The following is a 24,326-nucleotide window of genomic DNA, read 5'->3' as shown; positions in this document are numbered from 1 at the left end:
CGAATGTGCCTGAAAGGCACCCATTTGTGAGGAGCATATCCCGTCACCTATTTGGGAGGGCTGAAGCGCAATGGCTTTTGACTCTCCCCACACGACAACCAAGAATTACCTTTCCGAAGAGAGCCCAATCCACTTTGGTTGTTTGAAAAAATAGACTAGGCTATTTTGGGACCCTTTTGTCATGATACCTTATTTTGAGTGCGGATTTAATGGACCCTTAGGTTCACAAGGTGCATGAACCCTCCAATAGGAGGTGTGCACGTCGACCCCTTAACATAATGGGTGTTTAACGGTAATTTTTATCCATCTAGTCGAACCAGATGCTTAAAGACAAAAAAAGGAAAATCATCTATGCGTTAATGCGACAAATTTGACGTTTAGCTTATTGTCGATAAACTGATTTGGGTATAATAGGCTGACGATAGAGATGGTTCAAATAAGCAAGGATTAAAGTATCGATATTGGGTATCGTATTGGATAACTCGGATACGAATATAGATATGCTTTAGAAGCGCATGGATACGAACGAAAAACATAAAAGCACTTGGATACGCTAGGAAAATGAATATTAATTCCATAAATATATTACTAACAATAGATTTAATGTCAAAATAGCTACAAATATTGTATACATATATAAGAATTGTATATTTTGACCGTATATATGAAGGAATATATTACAACTAATATAACAGAATGTGTAGATATCATATAATTTGATTGATATGCATTAATCAATATTTCAAAAAACATATTATATAGATTTTTACAAATTAATACATGCACAAAAGCCATTATTATCTTACTTTATGTTCAAGTCCAAGACAAAAAACATGCACAACTATTGTATTTCAATTACTACTTATAACTTTTAACATTAACAAAAATGTTAACTAAAAATTAATTCTCAAAATTTTGGTAAACAATATTTTCATTTTTGTAAACAATAAATATGTTATTATAAAATGCAAGTCAAAATCAACTGATAATTTATAAAAATATATAATCCTAACTTAAAATATATCAAATCTATTTAAATTTCAAAGATATATATATATGAAAATTAACAAATTTTAGTTACTACAATAATTATTTCATTATTAATATTTTTATTTTTATAAATTTACAAAATGAAAAAGTAAAATTTTAATATAAATATAGATTAGTGGATTTGATAGGTTCAATTTATATCACATTTTTAAATATTTTATAAATAGTATTTTTATTTTTGTAAATAATAGATACATGGTTATTTAATACAAATAAAAATATTAATTAATAATTTATAAAAAAAATTGAGATATATATCATTTGTAAATTAGTAAATCTTAAGTATTAAAATAATTATTCTATTATTAACATTTTAAAATTTCTTTAAGTTAAAAATAAACTTTTTGATATAAATATGAATTTGGTAGATTATTTATTCTATTGGTTTATAAAATATTAATTTAAAATATTATTCTTTTTAATTTGTAATTGGAGTTGTTGAGATTTTATATAAATATTAATAATAAAAGTTAATTTATTCCAATTAACTTTTATTAATGCCTCAGTGGCCAAAGATGGATCGCTAATCGGCGCTAGGGGAGATGTGGCATTGGGTTTTAGTCGTGCCAGTCACAAACGTTTTTATATTGAAGTTGTCAAGCGGAGGGTTGAGAGACATGATTTCTTTTCCTTCCTGATTTCCTCGTGCGGCAAGTGAAGGAGCCGTAACCGCCATGGACGAAACTAGAATCTCAAGGCATCCAGGGCACTTGGATTGTCTGGTTGCTCAACCTCAAATCTTCTCTAATGCATCCCTTTCGAACTCAATACCCGAATAAGAAGACGGGTATTACCGGGGGGAATGCTACCTGGAATAACGATCCAAGATCAAATTATGGAGCGGAAGCAGCTGTAGCTGTTTCCATGGGTTCGTTGTCTCTAAATGCTGTTGGAAATGGGATTGAAGGAGAGGGAGACTGCAATGGGTCATCGGGGAGGAGCGCTAGGAAGAGCAGCAGCAATAAAATTAACTACATCAACAAAAGTATCAATAATTCTTCGACAGCAACGAAGCAACGGAAGAATCGGCCATGGAAGGGCGGACAGAAGAACTCGGATGCTCATTTCATGATCAATGAGAACGCGATTGTGGACTCGGATTGCAGAGATACCAGAAACACTGTGATGATTAAGAACATACCCAACAAGTACAGGTGCTTTGCTCCCAAGTGGTCCATGATCTTTCCTTGTGATTACTATTTTAATTCGATTACAATTTATTTTTGTTTTGTTTTTCCATCTGGGTTGTGTTTTTCTTTTTCGGGGCTTGGGATTTGGGATGTGGTGCAGTCAGGCGTTGCTTTTGAACATGCTAGACAACCATTGCATACACTGCAACGAGCAGATTGGCGACGGCGATTTGTGCTCTGTCTTTGTTAACCATTTAATTTTCATTTCTGTTATAATTTTGTGTGTCCTCCGTTGTCTTTGCTGGTATCAGTAATGTTGGATATGGGTTCGTGAACCTAATGTTTCCCCAGGCAAGATGGAGGCTCATGGCATTTGTGCTCTGTTTTTGGAACTTTCTTTTGATAGGTTGAGGTTGAGGTACCGCCAGCTTCGATAGGTTTGAGTTTCGAGTTCAAGGTACCGCTGGGTTCAGAAGCATTCCAAAAAAAAAAAAAAAAAAACAAAGAATACTTACCACCGGTTGTTTTTTTTTTGGCAATCGCCGATGGTCTTCTCACTGGACAGGGTTGGGCTCGGAAATGGGAGAATGGGAGGGAAAGTTCAAGATGAGATTTTTTATTTTTTGTCTTTTAGCGTCCGATTGAACCAGACGGATGGAAATTAACGTTAGTTCAAAGTAATCGACGTGCACGCCTCCTATTGGAGGGTTCACGCGCCCCGTGAACCTGAGGGTCCACTAAATCCAAACTCTCTTATTTCTCGCTGTCAAAGGTGCGGGCCCATGTACAGCCTGCTAAACGAAAACGTTCAGCTAAACCTTGGATTGGGTTTTTCCGCCTATCCGGAGCGCAGCTGAACCAGCCTAGTTATTCACCAAACATAGCTTATAGGCCTAACTTGTCTTTTTTTGTTTTGGTCATAAGTTGTCAGTTGTCTAGTTGAGGAGGGGACCTTGAGGTGAGGTTCCGAAGTTCTCAGTGCATCTCTTATCCTGCGATCCACTGTTGCTTCCAAAGTGCCTTTTAATTCCATACCCGCTGTCATCCTCCAGTGCTTCAAATTTGTATATTAATGGAGAAGTTCCAAAGTGCCAGAATATAGTCTTCTATAACAGACTGAAAGGGGATAATTCTTTCGATTGAATTTGAATAAGGGGAATGTTAGCAGGCAGCTCATCTGTAACAGAGAGAGAAAGAGATGAGTCAGCTATTGGTTCCTCTTCGGGGAGCTCTCTTTCTTCATAATTCAATCTTTTATGATCGTTCTGTCGAGCCACTGACATTGCTTCGACATGGGTCTCGCTTGTATAACGGAAATTATGCTGGGTGGAATGGACGTCATGGTCTTCGGTCGTTCTCTCAAGGTTTCCAGTTTTGACCATTGCAATAGTAACAGCCATAGATACATTTTTCTTTTTATATCAACAAGTTCCTTTTACTTAGTTGTCGGGTTTTCTGCTTCGCAGGGACTCGGGAACTGATAGAGAAGTTCTCAGTTCGGTCCGAGGTACTGTCGTCTCACACTGGTTTTTGTTTGTCTTGACTCTAGGAGTATTCTCGTTTTGGTTAATGCTAGTTGTGACTTGCGAATAGTGGGTTGCGTTTTGATCCTACGCTTCATGAAACATTTGAGCCGGGCTTCTGTTCCCTGATGGATAATTAATACTGGCTCATCATTCAAACTTTTCCCTTATTCTTCATACGAAAAATATTTCAAAATTGTTTTAGATAAAATGACTACTACAGTCATGCTTTGGCAGATGGCATGGGTGCATGACCCTTAGACCCGGGGGGGGGGGGTGTTACAACAGAGTAGGATTTCTATAGCCAGCTAGAGATAGTTGTGAGAACTTGGTTTCCTCAGATGGTTAGATGTTTATTTTTGTTGTGAAATTTACTCGTTGTATTGCTTATGGATTTTTTGCCACCAAAGTCGTATTAAATTGGCAATCCAGATACCCCTTAATTTCATTTATTGTTTTCTTATAGGATTATGACATCCTTTATTTTTTCTATGCCATGATTGACTCTAGGAAAACATATGTGATGGAGGACAGCTTGATACCATTCCACATGTCCGAACTCTTAGGGAGTATCCCAAAGAAGAGCTTTCTGGAAAGGTTGTATTAGTCCGCTTTGATTCTACCCTTCTTCTTGGGGAACCACTGGACCTTAAGATATCATCAGTCAACGAAGCCCTTTTTACTATCAAGTACTTATATGATGCCGGTGCGAAAGTTTTACTAGTCAGTAACTGGAACTGTCCAAATAATCCAATGTTTCTCTCAGCAAAGTCTGTTGCAGGTATTTACTCTATGGTATTCTATTTAAATCAATCTTGCTGAATTATCCATCTAAATATTTGATGATGAGCTTGGCTTCACTCCTGGTATTTGATTTAAAAGCCATTTGTGACTGGAGGATCCTACTGCCAAATTTTACTTATTTATGGGTAGATTTGTGTTGTTTATTGGATCCAATTGGCTAAATATTATGTTAAAGGAAACGTTTAAATGTTATTTTATCAATAGGGAAAATGGGAATATGTGTGTGTGTGTGTTCCACTTGAACTTCAACTCATTTTATGGATTGGACATTTCTGTTCATTTCTTAATGTGCTTTTGTTTTCAGACTATTTGTCATCACTTCTCCAACTCAAAGTGGTACCAACAAATTGCATTTCTGGTTACATGCAGTCTAGAGTCCAAGAGGAGGCAGATATTCTTCTTTTTGAGAATCTCTCCAAGTTCAGAGAAGAACTTGCCAATTGTTTAGTGTTTGCTGAAAAACTATCATCAGGAGTTGATATCTTTGTCAATGATGCTTTCTCACAATCTCATAAGATCCTTGCCTCAAATGTTGGTGTTACTCGCTTTTGCGCTGCTTCTGTTGCTGGTTTCCAATTTGAAAAGGATCTATTTCGACTAATAGAGGCCACAATGTCCAAAGAAACACCAAATGTTGCGATAGTATGCACTTACAGCCATTTCACTTGTTACCTTTTTATTTCATTTAAGCTATGAAGATTTTGGACACTTTAATTGACATAAAAGCCAATTTTTTCTTAATAAACATAAGCAACACAAGTGTTTTTTCTTTTAATTCTTATGCACACACTATAATCTGTCTTTTGAATCGTTGCCTTTAGGCTTTTAGGTTTCTCTATGAACTTTTGGGTTACTTAAGTTTACACCTTGCAACAATCCTCTTGTCACTATTCCTTTTCTTTTTTTCCTTCTTTGGCTTCCCTATGAGAAAAGGTTTGACAGCAATCAAAGTGTTTCTGAACTTCATCTCTTAGTTGCATAGTAAGGTATGAATTCTTATATTTCCTCAAATAATATCTGTTTGAAGCTCAGATATAGCAGTTGATGCCCCATGGCCTGAAATCATGTAAATTGTGTAATCCCAATTTGATTGATCTACATCTTGACATTTTGTGTTCAGCAATAGTTTAGAAAGGTCTAGTGCTAGTCTTATTTAGTCATGGAGGCCAAAGGGGGCTTAAACCAAAAGAACCAAGGAGATAATGCCTTATTGTTGTGAAGAACCAGACCAATGGTCATTACAAACTAGAATTAATCAGCTTGTGAAGTGTTTTAATTCTTCCTTAAAACGTTTCAATTACTAGCTGCTGGGTGATATCATGCCCAGAAATAGAGAAACCAGCAGGAAAACAGCAGAGAATAAAGAGCAATAAGAAAAGAAGAAGAAGAAGAGAAAGGAGAGAAAGAACAAAAGGCCTATTGGGATCAATTAGCTTCTCCTGTCCCAGTCAGCTGATATTTATAGATTACTTAAAAATTAATTACGATGACCATTATGCCCCTGATTAAGTATGGGGCACTTAACTAAGGACAGGACAAAAAGGACTAATTACACAACATAAAAAAACATAATGTAAATACCAAAATACTGCCAATAAGTCAACTGCTAACACTGGGTGAGCAGCTTCACCTTTATTTTGTCATATGGGAGCTATATATTTTTTGCACATGTTCTGTACTACCCTGAAAAGCTTACTAATTCCTGGATCTGACAAAAGTTATTGCAAACTTTATACAGATTGGAGGTGGAAATATCCTTGACAAAGCACCTGCGTTGCATTTTTTAGCTTCAATATGTGATGGCCTGGTTTTTGTTGGTTTGATGGCTTTCCAAATAATGCATGCATTAGGAGAGCCTGTTCCTTTGAATTTGGTTGAAAGAAGTGCAACTAAAGATTCCTTGAAGATAATTCAGCTTGCACAAACTAGGAATATACCGGTTTTAGTACCAAAAGATTTTTGGTGCAGCAGTGGTAGTTTTCCAAAGCATTTGGACCTATTTCCTGCCCATGGGATCCCTGAAGGTAAGTGCTAATCTGTCCTGCTTGCCGCATGATTTCTTGAGGTTCTTCATGTTGGTGTTACATATCTGCAATTGACGGTCAGATAGTATAATCGTTCAAGAAACACATGATTCTTTTACAAAGCAGGTAATCAATATGAGGAAATTTATTACTTTATCTCAGACCAAATCTCCAAATTTCACACATTATCTCATTGTTAGATAAATATCGGCCTTCTAAACATTGATAATGTAACTTTATTTTGTATAGTTAAAACTTATTTAATTTAATTCTTATAACTGTGAATGACTAATCTTTTACTGAAGATGGTGTTAGTAGTGAACCTATCTCATTATGTTCTTAACTTGTTTCTTTTTCCTTGAAATAAGTAAATTCATGGTTGATATGTGTAAGTGGATCCTGACATGATTATTACTCTCATCTAATATGTATATATGGGGCTTTATGTTTCTCATTGTATTGTTGAAACAAGATTATTTTCTAATTGTGCTTGTTTTTTTTTTATTGTTCATTCTTTTAGGTTGGTCACCTGTTGGTCTAGGGCCACTTTCACTGGATGAAATTGCCTGTTTACTTTCAAAGTGCAAGGTGTGGTAAGATTATCCATTAGCATTTAAATAGGGACTGTTACAATTACTATTAATTGAAACTAGTTCTTCATTCTTCATTTGATTTTGCTTTTCTACGTAGTCAATGTTTCTTAATGGATTAATTGAAGCATATGTTCAGTTTGTTGAATATTTAATTGATTAGTATTGGTTATATTAACTTTTTGTTGTAAAATGATGGTTATAATATGTTGTTTTGTATATAATTTTGAGTTTGTACTTTGTAATTCAATGTTACTACATTGTCAATGTGCAACCTATTTGTTTGTGTCAAATCAGTTATGCTGGTGGTTTTCAATTGGTTTCTCATTTTCATTTAGCAAACTCGTGTTAAGTCCTCTTCATGATGTTCTGTATATTACATGTAATACCTATGCATATGGTAGAGCACTCTACATGCTAGAATGCTTCATGGAAGAAATCTGTTGTGTCTTGACATCATTTTGCTGCAATGTTAGGTGGTTGGCTAGGGTAACTGGTGCATGTACAATTTGAATAGACTTCCATTGATAAAACAAATGAACAAATTAGTAGAAGTTATTGAGTTAAGCAGAATATAGTATGATAAAAACTAGAAGCTTAGATTCTATAAGTATCTGCACAAAATATGCTGTCTGTGTCAATGTCATATGGTGTAGATATGGATAGGCTGAGCATAAGTTTGGGTATTGGGGTGTCATAACTTCTATTTCTATGTTTTATCAAAGAGAAGGATGAATAATATTAACCTGCTCTATTTGACTGTAAAGGATAAATACCCTATCAGTTATGTCACCAGCACTGGTTCTTTCTCTATAACCTGGTCCTGAAATTCTGGCTAAATGTGCTGATGCGTATTAAGAGAAATTAAGGCATACCTTTCTTGTAAATGCTATTGGCTAGAACCGTTGTCATGTTTACTCACCAAGTCACTTTTAAAGTTTTGTATGTCATAGCTTAATCAATTATGGTGGTTTTCTATTCAACCTGTAATCTACAGATGAGTATAATCCACATATAGGAGATAACCTACAGCATTCTATTTTCTGCTTTGCATAGCCATCATTGCATTTGGGTTTATGTTTTTCTAACAAGTTAGCTGCCTATATTGTGTCTGCTATGTATAATATGAACTTAGTGGGCTTGGATCAAGAGATTAACTATGAATAATTGAGAATTTATTATTAACTTCTGTTGTTACTGTCTTTATAATTTTTATAATGACTTTTCTTTCTAAGGGCTTCCTTTGGAACATTCATTGCCATGCTTAGACCTGACAATAGTACCTGCACTGGATGTGCTTTCAGAAAATTTTGTGGATTGGTCCAGTAAAATTCCAGACCTCAGAAGAGGATACACATGGAGCTTCTAAGTTGGCAATGATGCTTACAGAACTTGGTAAAGATGTCTGCAGTGTGTCTATTGTTGGGAATGCAGCATGCAACATAATTATGAAAACATCAAGATGTCCTTCACTTTACAGTAATATTGAAAATGCTTCAGTTGTATGGGAATTTCTTAAGGGAAGAAAGCTTCCTGGAGTCACAGCTTTAGATAGGGTATGTTTATTAACTTATTATACTATGAGGTTCTGCATATAAGAAAGAATTGCTCTAAAAAAAGCCTGCTTTTGAATTACAGTGGATTTGTATCTGGTAGTGGAATTGAAATTGTTAATTCTGTGAATCTCCAAATTCTGTGTTTTGGTACTTCTTTTGGCATCACATAATTTGCCGACAATGGAAATGGGATTTGTTTGCCTCTGAAATCATAGTCAAATCAGAACCATAGAACTGGAGTTAACAATCCTCATGATTCCTGATGCACATAGTGTGCAGCCAAAGGAATTCTGACCCATAATCGATGGATCTTAGCACATGGTTATCTCAGAGAAAACCTGATCAAACTGATCATAATCCTCCGATCACTCTGAACAAACTTGATCTTTAAAATAGTGGTAAAATTTTGAATCAGATGGTCCCAAGACAGGTTGACTTCCAGATCTCTTGGGGAAAACCTGGTCGAAGTGATCATAATCCTTTGATCTCTCTGAACAAGCTTGATCTGTAAACAGTGGTAAAACTTTGGATCAGATGGCCCAAAGACGGGTTGGCTTCCAGATCTCTTTGGAAATCCAGCATGTAAAACAGCAGGAAGTAGGGAATAGTCTAGATCATTATTTATTTTCACAATGCACTTTATTTTTATTTATTCATAACTATTACATAAATGCTCTTTCTAGATGTCTAGATCTATTTTTGGAAGTACTATAGTAAAAAAAACATCTTTTAAACTGTGAATAATTCAAGAACATTCAAGTTTCTACTGCAATGGAATGAATATTTCTAACATCTAAATTTAATTTCTTTCATATTGTTATGTTAGAGATAATCATCCATTTGAAGCAGGGGGCGGAGCTTGGGGCGGGGGGACCTGGGGGAGAGCCATGCCCATCCCCCACCCCATGCCTCAAAATCTCCACATATATGATTTCTTCACTCAATGTATATTTCTCCCTCTCCCATGGGTTGGTCCCATCCATGTATATTTGCACCCCCTCCCAATGCATGTTAGGTTCCCCCCCCCCCCCCCCCAAAAAAAAAAAAAAAAAAAAAAAAAAAAAAAGAAAAAAGGGAAAAAAATCCTGGTTCCGCCCCTGATTTGAAGTTCTTTGATTTGGTTGATAATCCATAACTTCACAGTTTTTCTTTTTTTTTTTGCAGGCATACCCTTTTGATATTGACTGGGATACTATCCTCTATGATCCAACTCAACCTTTGATAGTTGATATTGGAAGTGGTATTGTCCCCCCTATTGTTGGTTGCCACCTTGAATTCAATGGTTTCTATTTTTATATAGTAGTAAATTTCAGTATGAAACAAGCAGTACTAAATTGGCAGATAGGATGGAAACAAATGCCATGGATACATCATTTCAGAGCTCAGACATAGATGGACTAGTAGTTTCTAATTCTGAAAGTTTATGCATCTATTTTAATAAATAGATTTCATTTTCTATATGTTTGTTAAATGTACAGTAAAATTTGAGCATACATTCAATTATTCCATGAAACAAGAAAAATAAAAGGTTTTATACTTACAGATTTTTGAACTTGTATTAAATACGTATTACAATACACACACACACACACCATCATCATAATCATAATCAACAATAATATGATTCATGATGGAAAATGGAGAACCCTTGGATGACAAATCAGGAACTTAATCTTGCACTTATTATTCCAAGGCTAGAAATATACCATGTTGTATTAGTCAATGGTCTCTTGAAACTATGTAAGGTTTCTTATAAACTGCACTGCTTGTTATTGCCGATGAGTTCTGATGCATTCACCATTACACTAAGGTGAATCTGTGGAAGCTGGATGAAAAACCATGGGTTTTAGTGTATGCATCTGCATTTTGTTATGCATGGGCATGCTAGTACCTGCATTTTTCTGTGTTGAGGTACATCTTTTCAACAAAATAATGTGCTTGAAGGCAATGAATGCATATTGAAGACCCTAATTCTTACAAGCTGCACTGCCATTGTATGTAGATTCAATTCTTTTTTCTGTTGCTGATGAGTGCTGATGGGTTTATGATTGTGATAAGTTTCATTTGAGAAAGCTAGATGAAAATTTGTTGGTTGTAGTGTCATCATATGGTTATCATCATGCATGGGTGTGCTAATGTGCTTACATTTTCTGTCCTGGGTGCATCCATATTGACCAAGGAATGTGCCTAAAGGCAGTGATTGCACATTGAAGAATCTATCATCTTCTTTATTTATTTTCTTATTCAATGACATTTGCAAACACTGAAGTATTTCTTGGGGTCACTCTATGCTGACCTCATGTATTGTGCACCCAAGTTCTAGTGTACGTAAAAGGGCTAAATTTATTAGGACTAGTAAAAGACAACTGGCCACTGGTGGAAGAAAATTTAAGATGATGACTGTTTTAGTCTTACAAGTGAGACTCTTTGTGGGGTGCAGCTTGCCTGAACCCAGGTGTGCCTCACCTGGCTTGTTGCTATATTTTTGGTGAATTAACCTTGAATTTGATTTTAAGTTGTACAATGCAAGAGCTAAAGAGTGAAGATTGGACTTTTCTGAATTTTTTATATTTTTATATTGTTACTTTGTTAGATAGCATTGGTGTTTTGGTTGTTTTACAATGTTGTTTGTGGGGTCTAGCCTATTAGTATGATTTATCTAGTAATGATTTAGTTGTGTTTAAGATTAAAATCATTATTTAGGTAGTTGAGAAATCATTTAGTTTTTTAATTGGAGTATGAGTGTCAGAATCATCATTTTGAATCTCTTAGTTTGAGAGTTTGGCTGACTAGAGAGTCTATATGTGTGTATGTATGTGCGAAGTTACACAAACCTGGCAAATGAATTTTGGAGCTTCACAAACTAAACGAATTTTGGAGTTTTTTTTTGCTTGTATGACTTTTTTTAAAGTGATTCCCAAAGCCTAAAGCGATTCTAGGAACCCCATGAGTTATTTCTTCTCACTCATTGTCTTATTTTTCAAGTTTTTGTAGTAGTTCAACCGCCTTAGTCATTGATGACTTGAGAAAAAGAAGTCAATAGCCATCATTCAACATTTTTTTTTGATGAATGAAAATAATTTATTAAATCAGAATATAAGGCAATACAGGAAATCCATGAAGAGGCACGAGCTGTTACCTCTTCTAACAAAGTATTACATCAATTAAGAACCGGATAAGCAGAAATAAACAGAAATAAAATTACATAGCAGCCCAAAACAAATGATCCCTTGAAACCCCTTGCTTAGCTAGTCCATCCACTAAGGAATTTGCTGATCTTTCTACCCAAAGAGAGGTAACTGTCATATTTCTTGTGAGCCAATTGACTTTCCTCAATAAATCTCTATATCGCCACATAGCTGAAGCTGGCTTTGTCAACCATCCCACAACAATTTTATAGTCTCCTTCAACTATCAAGTGTTGAACTCCTAACTGTTCAGCAATCTGGATGCCTTGTACAGCTGCTAAGATCTCTGTTCTATTTGAGTCTCCTATTCCCACAGGGCCTGAAAACAAAGCTAGGATGTTGCTCTCTCTATCTCTCAGCACCCCTCCTATCCCCGAAGGGCCTGGGTTTCCTTGGCTATTAGCCATAATTCAACATTAGATAAAGGACTAAATTGATCTTGTAAGCTTTCTTTCAATACTCTTCAATTCTCTACATTCACGCACATTCTCTAGAGGGAGAATATTTTCTCTAAGTCATCCTTATCAAAACCTCGGTGAAAATCAGGTTTAGTAAGTGATTCCTGATATTCTAGGTTCCTGTTCATCCCATTAAACCAGTTTTCAAAAATTGCCACAGAAACCCTAGTTTTCAAAAAGTTTCTATTTTCAGGAACTGTAATCTTTTTGTGGCAAGCCATCTAAGAACCCCTCCAAACGCTCATTTGAAACATTTTAAATAAATTTCATTTCAATCTTTAAGATATTGAATTTTTTTTTCTCCATGTAGAAATTTCCGCTTAGTACTAAATTAGTTTTCCAATCAAGCATATTACCCTAGAAAATCCCTCATCTGCCTTCTGTAAACCAGCCATTAGCCCTACAAAAACCAAACATTGAACTAAAACTCTCAAAATTATCATTTTTTTTTCAGTTTTCCCTCTGATTTCTCACCAGTTCAGCCTTGGAACATATCAGCACTACCCTGTATACATACGATATTTAGAGTTTAAACAGTTCAATCTAGGTACCACTTGAGTGTAAAAGGAGATAACCATTTTAAATAACAAGATATCTAACCAATTAAGCTAATAGGCTTTTTGAAACACTTAATTTCTTTTAGAATTTATATTTGCATATTCTTGTATTTATTTATTTATTTAGGACTTTGGAATTAATTGCCATTACTGGTTCTTGATAACATATTTCCTATATGTTCATTAATATTTAATTGTATAGCAGTGTTTTTTTTTTTAAAGAAATGAAACACTGTTTTGAAAATAATTTCTTTAAATTCATTTAATCGGGATTAGATGTGATGGATGTTTGACAGGAAACAATAGAGAGGAAAAAGATAATATTTTTTTAATTGAAGTTGATCTATCCTGGCAGTCAAGGACTGCGACAATAATGAGAGTAGATTCAATAGGCACACCATTGTGAGCACATTCAATAAGCACTCAATAAATATTCTGACATCTGTCTTAGAATTTTATTTAAATCATTTCAAGGGTGGGCTGAGGGTATTTTATGGGACAGGTGTCACAAAATTTCCCAAGTGCTTATTCAGTGTGCTCATCTTGTGTGCCTACCTGATCCAAACTTGACAATAATCTCACCTCATAATCTATGACCGCCAGCATAGGTTAAATTTAGATTGCATTTAACAATTTTACTGGCATTCAAGTCTATTTATGCCAGTGGTCACGACTGTCGGTGAGATTTGGAAACCAACAACTTTACTGGCAGTCATGTCCACTGGCATAGTTATGTGCTGGCAGTCTAGTAGGCTATGCCAGCGGTCATTGTCCATTGGAAAAAGAAACCTGTTTTCTGTAGTGGAATGGGATTCTCATTCCTGGGGGGGAGGGTGGAAATGGCCATTCCCTCAAATGGGGGAGTGCCATTCCGCCAGGAATGAGAATCAGATTCTGATTCTTCCCAACCAAACGGCTGGAATCAGAATGAGCCATTCTGATTCCAATTCCAGACCCCTATTCCCATGAACCAAATGGACCCTTAATCATTTTTTGTTTCAACTTATAATACTTAAGGTTCAACTAGTTTTACAATTCATCCATAACCGTAATGCCCAAGTCTTTGCATTGAAAAAGGCTTTTGTTACTTACAGCTCTTTGGATGGTCAATGTCTAAGGAAGATCCAAGCTCAGTTGAATTAATTATATTGGATTTTCTTCCTTCAGTCTTTCTACTCGACTGAGCATTTCAGTATTTTTGCTGGGTACCTTCTTAGAAACTATTAGAAGGATTTGGTTTCAGTTTTACATGTGTATATCTTATTTTCATGCCTCCCCTTCTTAGAATGCAATTACTTGTTAAATTCTAACAAATTGTAATTAACACAGGAAATGGTCTATTTATCTTGGGCATGGCTAGAAAACAGAAACAATTCAATTATCTTGGTCTGGAAATCAATGATAAGGTATGCTTTCTTCTTTTACTCTTAGTTCCTGGTTTATATCACTCAATTATGTTTGCTTTCAACATTGTGCAGCTTGTAAGGCGTTGTCTCAGCTCTGTTCGTACATATGGCCTGAAGAACGTGTGAGTGCCATTGCCCATAAAATCCCGATTATCAATTTTACTTGATAACCTTGGTCCTTCGAAAAACTCAATATACTAGTAAGAGGAATTATTTAATTTGTTGCCTATACAATAATATGTTGATCATGCTGATGTCTATATGCTTTTCCAAAGCCAAAAGACCACTTTAGTATCTATTATTCTTAATCCATTTATTTGTAGGCAGTCTTGTGATGCAGAACCTTTGGAGGAAATAAGGGTACTAATGATGACAAAGTTTCAGGAATTAGTGCCAAAGGTTGAAATTTTCTAGGAATTAGGGTTTGGAAATTTATAGGCTGAGAGTAGGGCTAGGGTATCTTAAAGGACTACTGGTTCAGGTTAGGACTTACAGGGTAGTAGGAGAGGCTAAGATAAAGAAGGACAAGTTCTGTAGTCTAGGGAGATTAGGGTTGCAGAAGAAGAAAGCCTCACACTAGGGATTCAATTCTAGAAGAGAAAAGCTTCATATGTTCAAGAAATTGGATACATCCTCATTCTTTCCAAAAAACTGCTTTAAGTTTTTATTTGAAGATCTTCTATAGGTGCTGGTCATGTACCCTTAATTGAAACTTCTAAAATACCCTAACTACATAAACAAAGGCAAGAAAAGATAATAGAGATTAACCCTGAAATCTCCCTTACTTAAAATACAAACCTTAAACAAAAGAGAAACTGGCACTGGTTTTCCATTTAATCCATTCACACCCCATCAAGGCTCCATTGGAAGCACCCATGTTGGCCATGCTTCATCATCACACCACCAAATCAAGGCTTGTGAGCTTTTATTTTGATTCTTGTTCTGCCACTTGAATATTTTGAAAGCTTGTGAATGACCTCTATCATCTAGTCTTAGCCTTTTATATACTTCATGTTCATTACCATTGGTTTCTTGCATAAATTGGTCATGATAATCATTTTCACTCACAATTTACCATCTTATGTTTTTCTCTTTTTCTCCACTGAATTCTATTGACAATCCCACAGAGGTTTCCTCTTTGGAAAACTCCACATTTTAAGAAGACAGTTATCAATGTGTGTTTTCATTTGTGATGATGATAGTTATTTTGATCATAACTCACAAAAAAAGAACTTGAGTAGAATTAGGGTTTCCCTATTCAGGGTGTATAAGTATACACTATGTCTGCTAAAACCCCTTAATTTCATTCCTCAGAGGAAATACCCTTTGATTTTGATTTTGTGTGAAAGAGCTACTTTGTAAGGGTTAAACTCAATAGCAGGTATAAGCAATCCCATCAGCTTGGATTCTTAGTGGGTTATACCCATGAGCGAGCCCCACAATTGGTAGTTAGGCCATAAGACCCATACACCATTGGGTATTTATGTATTTTAAACTTACACATCTTAACAGTGAGTCCCGTTAATCGGTAAGAAGTGGGACCCACTATACTGATTTGGTAGTGGGCATGGCCCACTTTAATATTTTAATAGTAGGCCCCACAAATAAATGGGACCCACTATACTAATCTGATAGTGGATGTGACCTAATTTGAAATTTTACATTTAATTATTTTAACAGTAAGCCCCACTATGATGACTTGCTAATGGGTGTAGCCCACCTTAATGTTTTAAACTTGAATATTTTAATAGTGGGCCCCGCTGATATGTGGGGCCACTATGATGACTTAATAGTGATAGCCCACTTTGACATTTTATGCTCGAATGTTTTAATAGTGGACCCCGTTGACAGGTGGAACCTACTAGGTTGATTTAATAGTGGGTGTGACCCACTTTAATGTTTTAAACTGAAATATTTTAACGGGCCTCGCTAACAGGTGGGACCCACTAGGTTGATTGATAGTGGGTGTGGCCCACTTTAATGTTTTAAACGTACATATTTTAGCAATGGGCCCCACTGATAGGTGGGACCCACTAATTTGATTTGATAGTGGGTGTGGCCCACTTTAATGTTTTAAACTTAAATATTTTAACAGTGGGCCCCATTGACAGGTGGGACCCACTATGTTGATTTGATAGTGGGTGTGGCCCACTTTAATGTTTTAAACTTAAATATTTTGACAGTGGGCCCCACTGGTATATATTGTTTAAATAGTGAGCATGGCCTACTTTAAACTTAAATGTTCCAACAGTGGGCCCCACTATACTGATTTGATAGTGGAACACACTAACTCATGATAATTCACAACTGTCAATAGTGGGGGTCAGATTATATTTTATTTATCTATTTATATTATATATATATATTTATTTATTTATTTATAACTAAGGTGGATAGGATCCACGTGTTGAGTCTTAACCATTTTAATTTTTATTTAGGTGGTAAAGGTGGATAAAATCCACATCATATGACAATGGGTCCCTTTGTAACAGTTGGCAGCAAACTGAAAACAGTGGGTCCCAAAAATTTGTCAATAACAAGTGGCAACATGTGCTGCTACAGGTAGCAAACCAACACATTTGTCCCCATTTTATTTTAAGTGGATAAGATCCACTACAGTGGGACCCAAAGATTTGTCAAGCAACCCTTCTTGGCATTTTAGGGGTTTGCCATTTACAAGTGGCAATATTAGCTGCCACAACAATACATTTGTCCCCTTTTTAAGTGGACAAGATCCATTGACAGTGGGACCCAAAGATTTATCAAGCAACCCTTCTTGGCATTTCAGGGGTTTGCCATTTACAAGTGGCAGTATAAGCTGCCACAACAATACATTTGTCCCCTTTTTAAGTGGATAAGATCCACTGACAATGAGACCCAAAGATTTATCAATTGATTTTTTTTTTATCTATTATAATATTGGATTAATCCATTGAAAGTTCTTTTGAGCTGGATAGGATCCACCAAACATAACAATGGTTAGTCCCTAAGTATTAGTCTCTTTTCTGTTTTATCACATTTTTTGTGGTGGATAGAATCCACCAGATATATATAGATTGAAATAAGATTTTGAGTTATATATATATATATATATATATATATAGAGAGAGAGAGAGAGAGAGAGAGAGAGAGAGAGAGAGAGAAGTATTGAAATAGATAAAATTTAAAGGGATAGAAGAAAAAGATAAGATCTATACCTATGTGCACTTATCCTTAATCACCTCAATCAATAGGACTACAAGTTCCCTCCTCTATTTCTTCTCTTCCTCTATCTTCTCTCCTTTTTTTTTTTCTTTCTCTTCTCCCTTCTCCTTATCTGCCACCCATTTTTGCTATCCTCTCTCTCTTATATAGAGGAGGTAGTTATGGGTAGGGAGGTTAGAGCAACCTCCCCACTCTTCATACGTGGGGTGGTTGCTTAACTCCCCCCATAACTAGAACAAATTAAAATTTGAATTTATGTGGAGTAGGCCAGCTGTCAAATCTGGCCCCTTAAGCCTTATATTATTATTTTTTTACATCATATATATTATATATTTTTAATCCTAAAAAATAGTATATAATATATTTCCAATTTCTTTCTGCAATTTTTTATATTTCTACATCTATAAAAATTATTCTTATTTATCACATTTATTATGGTTCATTAATATAAAGATATGTCCAAATAAAATTCTTGCAAAGGTAACGAGAATTAATAAATTCTTATTATTCTTATTTATTATGGTTCATTAATAAAATTAATAATTTTTATCAGTTACCTTCATCAGATTTTCATTTGAATTCTCATTACCTTTGCAAGAATTAACTTCTATATGATAAATCCAACTTCAACTCCACTGCTAAAAATATCACTTACTCTTGCAGATATCTTGCCATCCAACGATGTGAGCTTTAAGGTAATGGAAATGAAAAATCAACCCACCATATGGTCGGAATAAAGAAGAGAAAACCATCTGCTACCTTAATAATCAAGCACTGAACCAATGAAAATATGTTAAAAATATATAAAAAAAACAAGAAAATAGTTAAAGAATAAATTGCTCATCCATTTGCAAGTTGGAAATCTCTTCATGGTGATTAATGTGGCCCAACATTTTCTATTGAGAACATAAGATGTACTTTTAGTTTATTTCTTTTTTAAATTTAAATAAATGAAAGGGTAAACTGCTAAAACCTCCCGTAAAATTTTTGATCATTGCTGAACCCCCCTAAAGTTTGGTAAATGCAACCACCTCCCATGAACTTTTTGACACAGTTACAAGTAGACTCTGTTAGAATCTTCTAACAAAAAGCACAAAAAGTGTCCAAAATACCAATGTAGTTACTTTTGAACAAAATGTTTATTTTCCAAATTTTTTCTTCATATCAATCACTACCCCAATTCCTCCTAACCTCTTTCTCGGAATTGATGTATTTTTCAAATTTGCCCTTCATATCAATTGCTTAAAGGTAAAATTGCAACTTTAAACTCTCTTTTTTTTATTGTTCATAACATTTATATTTGTTAAAAGGCTGCTTATAGGCTGTTTGTCTTTTGTTTTATTTTTATTTAGTATCACATGGGTACTGTTGTAATTCCCCCTCTTTTATATTATGTTATGGTCGCCCTAATATAGATACCAAAAAAGCTGGTGCCGCCAACACTGAGTTTTGCTCACAGATCTCTCTTTTCTGCTCTTTTGTCTATTCCTCTCCATGTGTTTGGTTGTCGTTGTTTTGTCCAAAACTTGTCACCCACTCGTGGGAAATTGGATCCTCATGCTATTCCTTGCATCTTCTTGGGGTACCCCTTCACTCAGAAGGGGTACCGGTGCTTTGATCTCGTTTCTTGAAAATATCATGTTTCTATGGATGTCTCCTTTTTTGAGAGTGAACCTTTCTTTCCTGTTTCTCCTTAGGGGTAGTGTAGGCATGAGGAAAAATAGGTTCAGCTTCCTCCTCTGCCTCAAATTCAGCTCCATCCTCTTCCTGATCCTCCTCCCTTCCATGTTTTTTGTCGCTGTCACAAAGGCCAACCAAGTTCAAGAGCTGTGGAGCATCTAGAAGCTGTACCACCAATGCCATCAAATTCTTTGGGGATGGGTCCTACTCAGCCAGGTACCTTAGTTCCCATTGATATTTCTAACCCTACTGCTATTGATACCTCCAATGCTGATGATCTTGACCTTCCTATTGCTCACCGGAAGAGTGTTAGGTCTTGCACCATTAAGCACCCCATTTCCCATTTTGTTTCCTATGAAAACATTTCACCTTCCTTTTGGGCATTCCTCTCTTCCATTAACAATGTTCCTATTCCTACTCCTAATGTGGTGGCTAGGTCTAGTGTTGGAGCTGAATATAGAGCAATGTCTCATGGAGTGGTTGAAATAATGTGGTTAAAAAATTTGTTGAGTGAGATGGGATTTACAATTGATGGACCTATGACTTTATATTCTAATAACAAGGCAGCCATAAACATTGCTGCTAACCCAGTACTGCATGATAAAACCAAGCACATTGAGGTAGACAAGCATTTTATCAGAGAAAAAGTTGTCAAAGGGAAGTGTGCACCCCCTATGTCAGGTCTGAAGATCAACTTGAGGACATCTTCACAAAAGGGATACATCACTTGCGGCATAATGATCTATGTGACAAGTTGGGCATGATTGGCATCTATGTCCCAACTTGAGGGGGAGTGCTAAAAGGCTGTTTGTCTTTTGTTTTATTTCTGTTCAGTATCACAGGGGTACTATTGTAATTCCCCCTCTTTTATATTATGTTATGGTTGCCATAATATAAATACCAAAAAAGCTGGCGCCGCCAACATTGAGTTTTTGCTGACAAATCTCTCTTTTCTCCTCTTCCTTCTCCCTTCTTTCTTCTCTTCACTTTCTCTTCTGGATAATAATATCGTTTTCTATGTACCAACCAGCCTCAATAATAATTACATGGGTATTTTGGACATTTTCATGTGTCTTGTTAGAGAATTTTACAAAGGGGATCTACTTGCAATTGTGTCAAGAAGTTTAGGAGAGGTGATTGCAATTACCAAACTTCAAGGGAGGTTTCAGCAATTACCATGGTTTGTTTTCCAATTATTGAACAAAAAGAGGGATTTTTGTGTATTTTCCCTAACAAGCATTAAATGGGAATGTTACATAACATTTTTGCCATTGACTTGTTTTACAATTATGAACAAAAAGAATGGAGTTTTGTGTCTTTTTTGTAATAAATATTAAATGAGAAAGAAGTCATTTCCTTATAAGCATTAAATGAGAAAACAAAATTACATATTTACCATTGCTCCTCTTATTCAAACCTTAGAGATGGGGTATTTTAGTCTAGTGAAAGTTTCAGAAGCCAACCACATCCATTCGTACTTTTATAGATAGTATAGAAAGATTTATTTATTTCCAGTGTGCTCCCATAATTTTTGTGCTGCAGTGTAGGAAAACTTCATAACTTGACGTGGTTAATTATGACATTTAGTTCTGTGCTGGACAAACATTACGGAACAAAGAAAAACCAAAAAGAGGAAGTATTTGTTGGATTGAGTAATTATGACAGCTTATCTGATTTGGCTTTTATTTATTGTAGATATTTTATTGCAACAAATGCAACATCCACATTTCGCTCCATTGTTTCAAGCTACCCTGGGAAATTGATTCTTGCTTCAGTACAGGTATAGAAAGATATCTGTGTCTATTTTTTCTTTTCGTTTTCTTTCTTCTCCTTATATCAACTGCAGACTGTTCACTGTAACTTGCAAATATGGTCTTACAAATTCATTGATCATCACTGTTGTTATCTAGCTTTGTCCTAACTATATTGGGCCAGCTACATGAATTGTGTTCTGCCGTTCTCTTCTGTTCAGTGCCATATCAATTGATTATGGGCTCTTAAATCATTTCCTACTACTTCAGCCTATGTCCTTGTTGGTCTGCACCTAGCTCTTCTAGCCCCCTTAACTTGTCATAGGTTACTTATTAATTCTTATTGGTGTTGTAGATGGTCTTCTCTGCACATGACCAAACCATCTTAATCTAGACAATTGCATATTTATGCTAATTGGATAGGTTTTATTGCTTTGTCTGTCTGGTGTCATATATGATGTAGCCATACTGTCCATTAAAAGTATATAAAGAGGAAAGATTTATTCACTCCATAATCACACGTCTATGCTAACTAGCTAGTTTTTTTTTTTTTTTTTTTTTTTCCGTCTTGGTAAGGCATAACTTCCATCTTCAAATACACTTTCTGAATCAAATGGAAACTATGTTGAAATACTATTGCATGCCAATGCTGTGATTTCTTGTAAATCTTTGCACTTGTTTTGAGTGTTTTCTATGCTTGTTTGAAGAAAAGGTTTGGAGTTTTCAGTTGTTACCTGAATAACTGGTTCATGGTCTTTAATTCTTGGTCTCAATTCTAATTCCATTCTTTTAAATTATGAGGTTACTTCCTGAATTCAAACATGCAGTTTTTCTTATGCTATCTATCCATTTTGTTTAATGACCAATTAGCTCACCCTAGCATCACTTCTAAGTTCTAACCTTTTTCCTATATTCCTCCATGAGCCTGACAAGGGTGATGTTCTTTTTCTGAACTTTTCACATCTTTCTAAACCATTTTATGTAGAGACTCGTCTTACAATGTTTTTGTTGGCAGGCAGTTATATTGTTTTTCCCATAGAAAATTTATGTGTTATGTTTTGTTCAGTAGCTGGTATGATTATTTGACTGAAGTTAAAGTTCTGCATTTAGTGCCCAAACCCTGATTTCAACAAACCAGAGCACAGATGGAGAATGTTACAGAGGTCACTTATTGAAGCAATAGCAGATCTACTTGTGTCTAACGGAAAGGTACTTTCCTCCAAGTGCAAGCATGCTTTTAATCTCCTCTTGCATTAACTCTTTCCCAATTCTTGATACAGGAGTCTTGGTCACTGTATTGGTGAACTTGAGGTGATCATAATAGCACAGAATGTCTACTCTGTTCTCCATTTACCTTTCTGTTATGTTTGAAATGTTGCAATTATCATATGACTTGGGTCAAAAGAGTAGTGCCATTTGGTAGTAACTCCAAGATGGGGGCTATTTCCCTAATCCAATCAGTGGATCTAAGGGAGCGTGTAAATTCTACAGTACTCATGTTATATCCTACTTTGTATTTTACACAAGCATAGCATGGCTTCTTGAAGGTATCAAATAATTATGCTGGAATCTGTAGGTGTTTTTGCAATCGGACATAGAAGCAGTTGCATTGAGAATGAAAGAACAGTTTCTGATTTATGGCAAGGGTAAACTTGCCATTGTAGAAGATGATATGAAGGTTGGTCAAGGAGGATGGTTAGAGGAGAACCCCTTTGGTGTTTGGTCAGATTGGGAACGACATGTCATCGACCGCGGAGATCCCATGTACAGATTAATGATTTCAAAAGTTGATTGATGCTGCACTATTTTAGTTGGCAGATCCAGATGTTAATACTGGAGGCGATCATGGTATCTTACAGTGGTTCTAACAAGGATGTGCTTCATACATCTCAAGATCAATATGGAGAGGCATTTAATTGTGCTAAACAATTGCAGGATGTACATACTTCTCCAAGCCAGCTGGTATGAACATCCAATTTGTATTACACAACGGGTATTACATTAAACAGAATGGAATGGCAAAACAGGATTCATGTAGTCAACTCCATATACTTGGGATAAGGCGATGATGATGATGATCTGTGGTAACACTGAAAAGAAATTTTGCATGTTCACAATTTTACCTTTGATCACATAGTGACAGTGAGAGCCTCTGAAGTTTCTAAAGTTTCTTTTTCAAAATGCTTTTCAAGTTTGAATCTTGGTTTTAACATGCTAATTGCCATCTGGGGTTTCTCTATGGGATATCCATGATAGTAATGTAATGTTTAAATGTCTCTGCACATCTACAATGCATATCTCACAGCAATAAACATAACATAAAATGTGAAGAAAAATGCACTGCCAAACACATTTGAAACCTGGTACTAGGGGTGTTTATAAAAAACCGAATAACTGAACCAAACTGAGAAAACCGAACTGGAAAATGTGGTTAACTGGACTGATCGGTTCAGTATTTTTGAAAAACCGAAGGACCAGTTCGGTTTTCGGTTAACCTAGAAAAAAACCGGCAGTTAACCAAACTGACTGATATATATTTTTAATATATGTCACATATTTTCTATATATTATATATAAATATATATGCATTATATATATAAATATATTCATACATAATATTATAATAAATTATTTATTTTTTTAATATTTATAATATATTATATATCATTTATTATTTATAATATAATATTATACATATATTTATATAATATATATTATAAATATAAAAATCGAAAAACTGAATCGGTTAAAAACCAAAACCAATCAACCAGTGGTACCGGTTTGGTTTTGGGTTTGGAAAAATAAAAAAACCGGTAGGACCAGTTCGATATTTTGATTATGGTTCGGTTAAACGAACTGTGGACACCCCTGCCGGTACGTCCCTCAACGTACTTAAATAATCAATAGCTAACAATTCGGAAGCACTGCAGGATATTGTGCAGTAATTTGTGGGCTTATAGGGTCCAGCCAGAAACAATGGACCTTAGGGTCGGCCCAGCCTAGAAAGATTAATGGACCTTTTTCAAATCCATATATTGAGCTAGTTTTATTCATTGCAGATCCAACATAGCAGGAAAATCCCAAAGCAAAGGGTAGCTTACAGTACAAGCTGTTACTATTGGGAACGGAAAATCTCATTTTCCGATAACTTGGGCCCGGGGCCCATTAATTGACAAAAGCACCCTCGTTGCGTTGGTATTCCTATTGCTGTTGCTTGCGGATTCCTAATGGAGTGTGGAGGGAATTCTCTAATGGGCCCAAAAGTAGTCATTTGAAAGTGGCCCACGTGGGGAGGTATGATCCGTCAGCTGGTGTCTAAACTCTAAACTTCGAGACGAGACCTCTTCAACAAAAAAAAAAGGTTCAGTTCAAAGTAGTTACCGCGTAATTTTTGAACGGTCAAAAG

General features: G+C 35.5%; 1 protein-coding gene across 4 annotated transcripts; it reads left to right on the top strand.

Annotated features, from left to right (window-relative positions):
- The first annotated feature begins 1,645 nt into the window (after positions 1 to 1,645).
- On the top strand, positions 1,646 to 23,101 carry LOC148869038 (phosphoglycerate kinase, cytosolic-like). 4 transcript variants are annotated; one of them, XM_088969153.1, is made up of 14 exons: positions 3,076 to 3,544; positions 3,647 to 3,687; positions 4,214 to 4,484; positions 4,812 to 5,149; positions 6,246 to 6,531; positions 7,052 to 7,119; positions 8,426 to 8,677; positions 9,842 to 9,917; positions 14,209 to 14,285; positions 14,358 to 14,407; positions 20,865 to 20,949; positions 22,031 to 22,129; positions 22,201 to 22,231; positions 22,497 to 23,101. In XM_088969153.1, exons 1-13 carry the CDS (start codon positions 3,379 to 3,381, stop codon positions 22,222 to 22,224), a joined length of 1,833 nt encoding a protein of 610 aa, XP_088825279.1. In that variant the 5' UTR covers positions 3,076 to 3,378; the 3' UTR covers positions 22,225 to 22,231; positions 22,497 to 23,101. The 4 variants fall into 4 exon arrangements, with proteins under 4 accessions (XP_088825280.1, XP_088825279.1, XP_088825277.1 ...); XM_088969151.1 differs by lacking the exon at positions 22,201 to 22,231; XM_088969154.1 differs by lacking the exons at positions 3,076 to 3,544; positions 3,647 to 3,687; positions 22,201 to 22,231 and adding an exon at positions 1,646 to 2,204.
- The last annotated feature ends 1,225 nt before the right edge of the window (positions 23,102 to 24,326 follow it).

This window comes from Nelumbo lutea, chromosome 2, assembly GCF_056320005.1.
Source record: "Nelumbo lutea isolate HS-2025 chromosome 2, American lotus-T2T, whole genome shotgun sequence".
Taxonomy (NCBI): Eukaryota; Viridiplantae; Streptophyta; class Magnoliopsida; order Proteales; family Nelumbonaceae; genus Nelumbo; species Nelumbo lutea.
The sequence above is the reverse complement of the archived record's forward strand: the minus strand, read 5'-3'. Positions and strand labels throughout refer to the sequence as shown.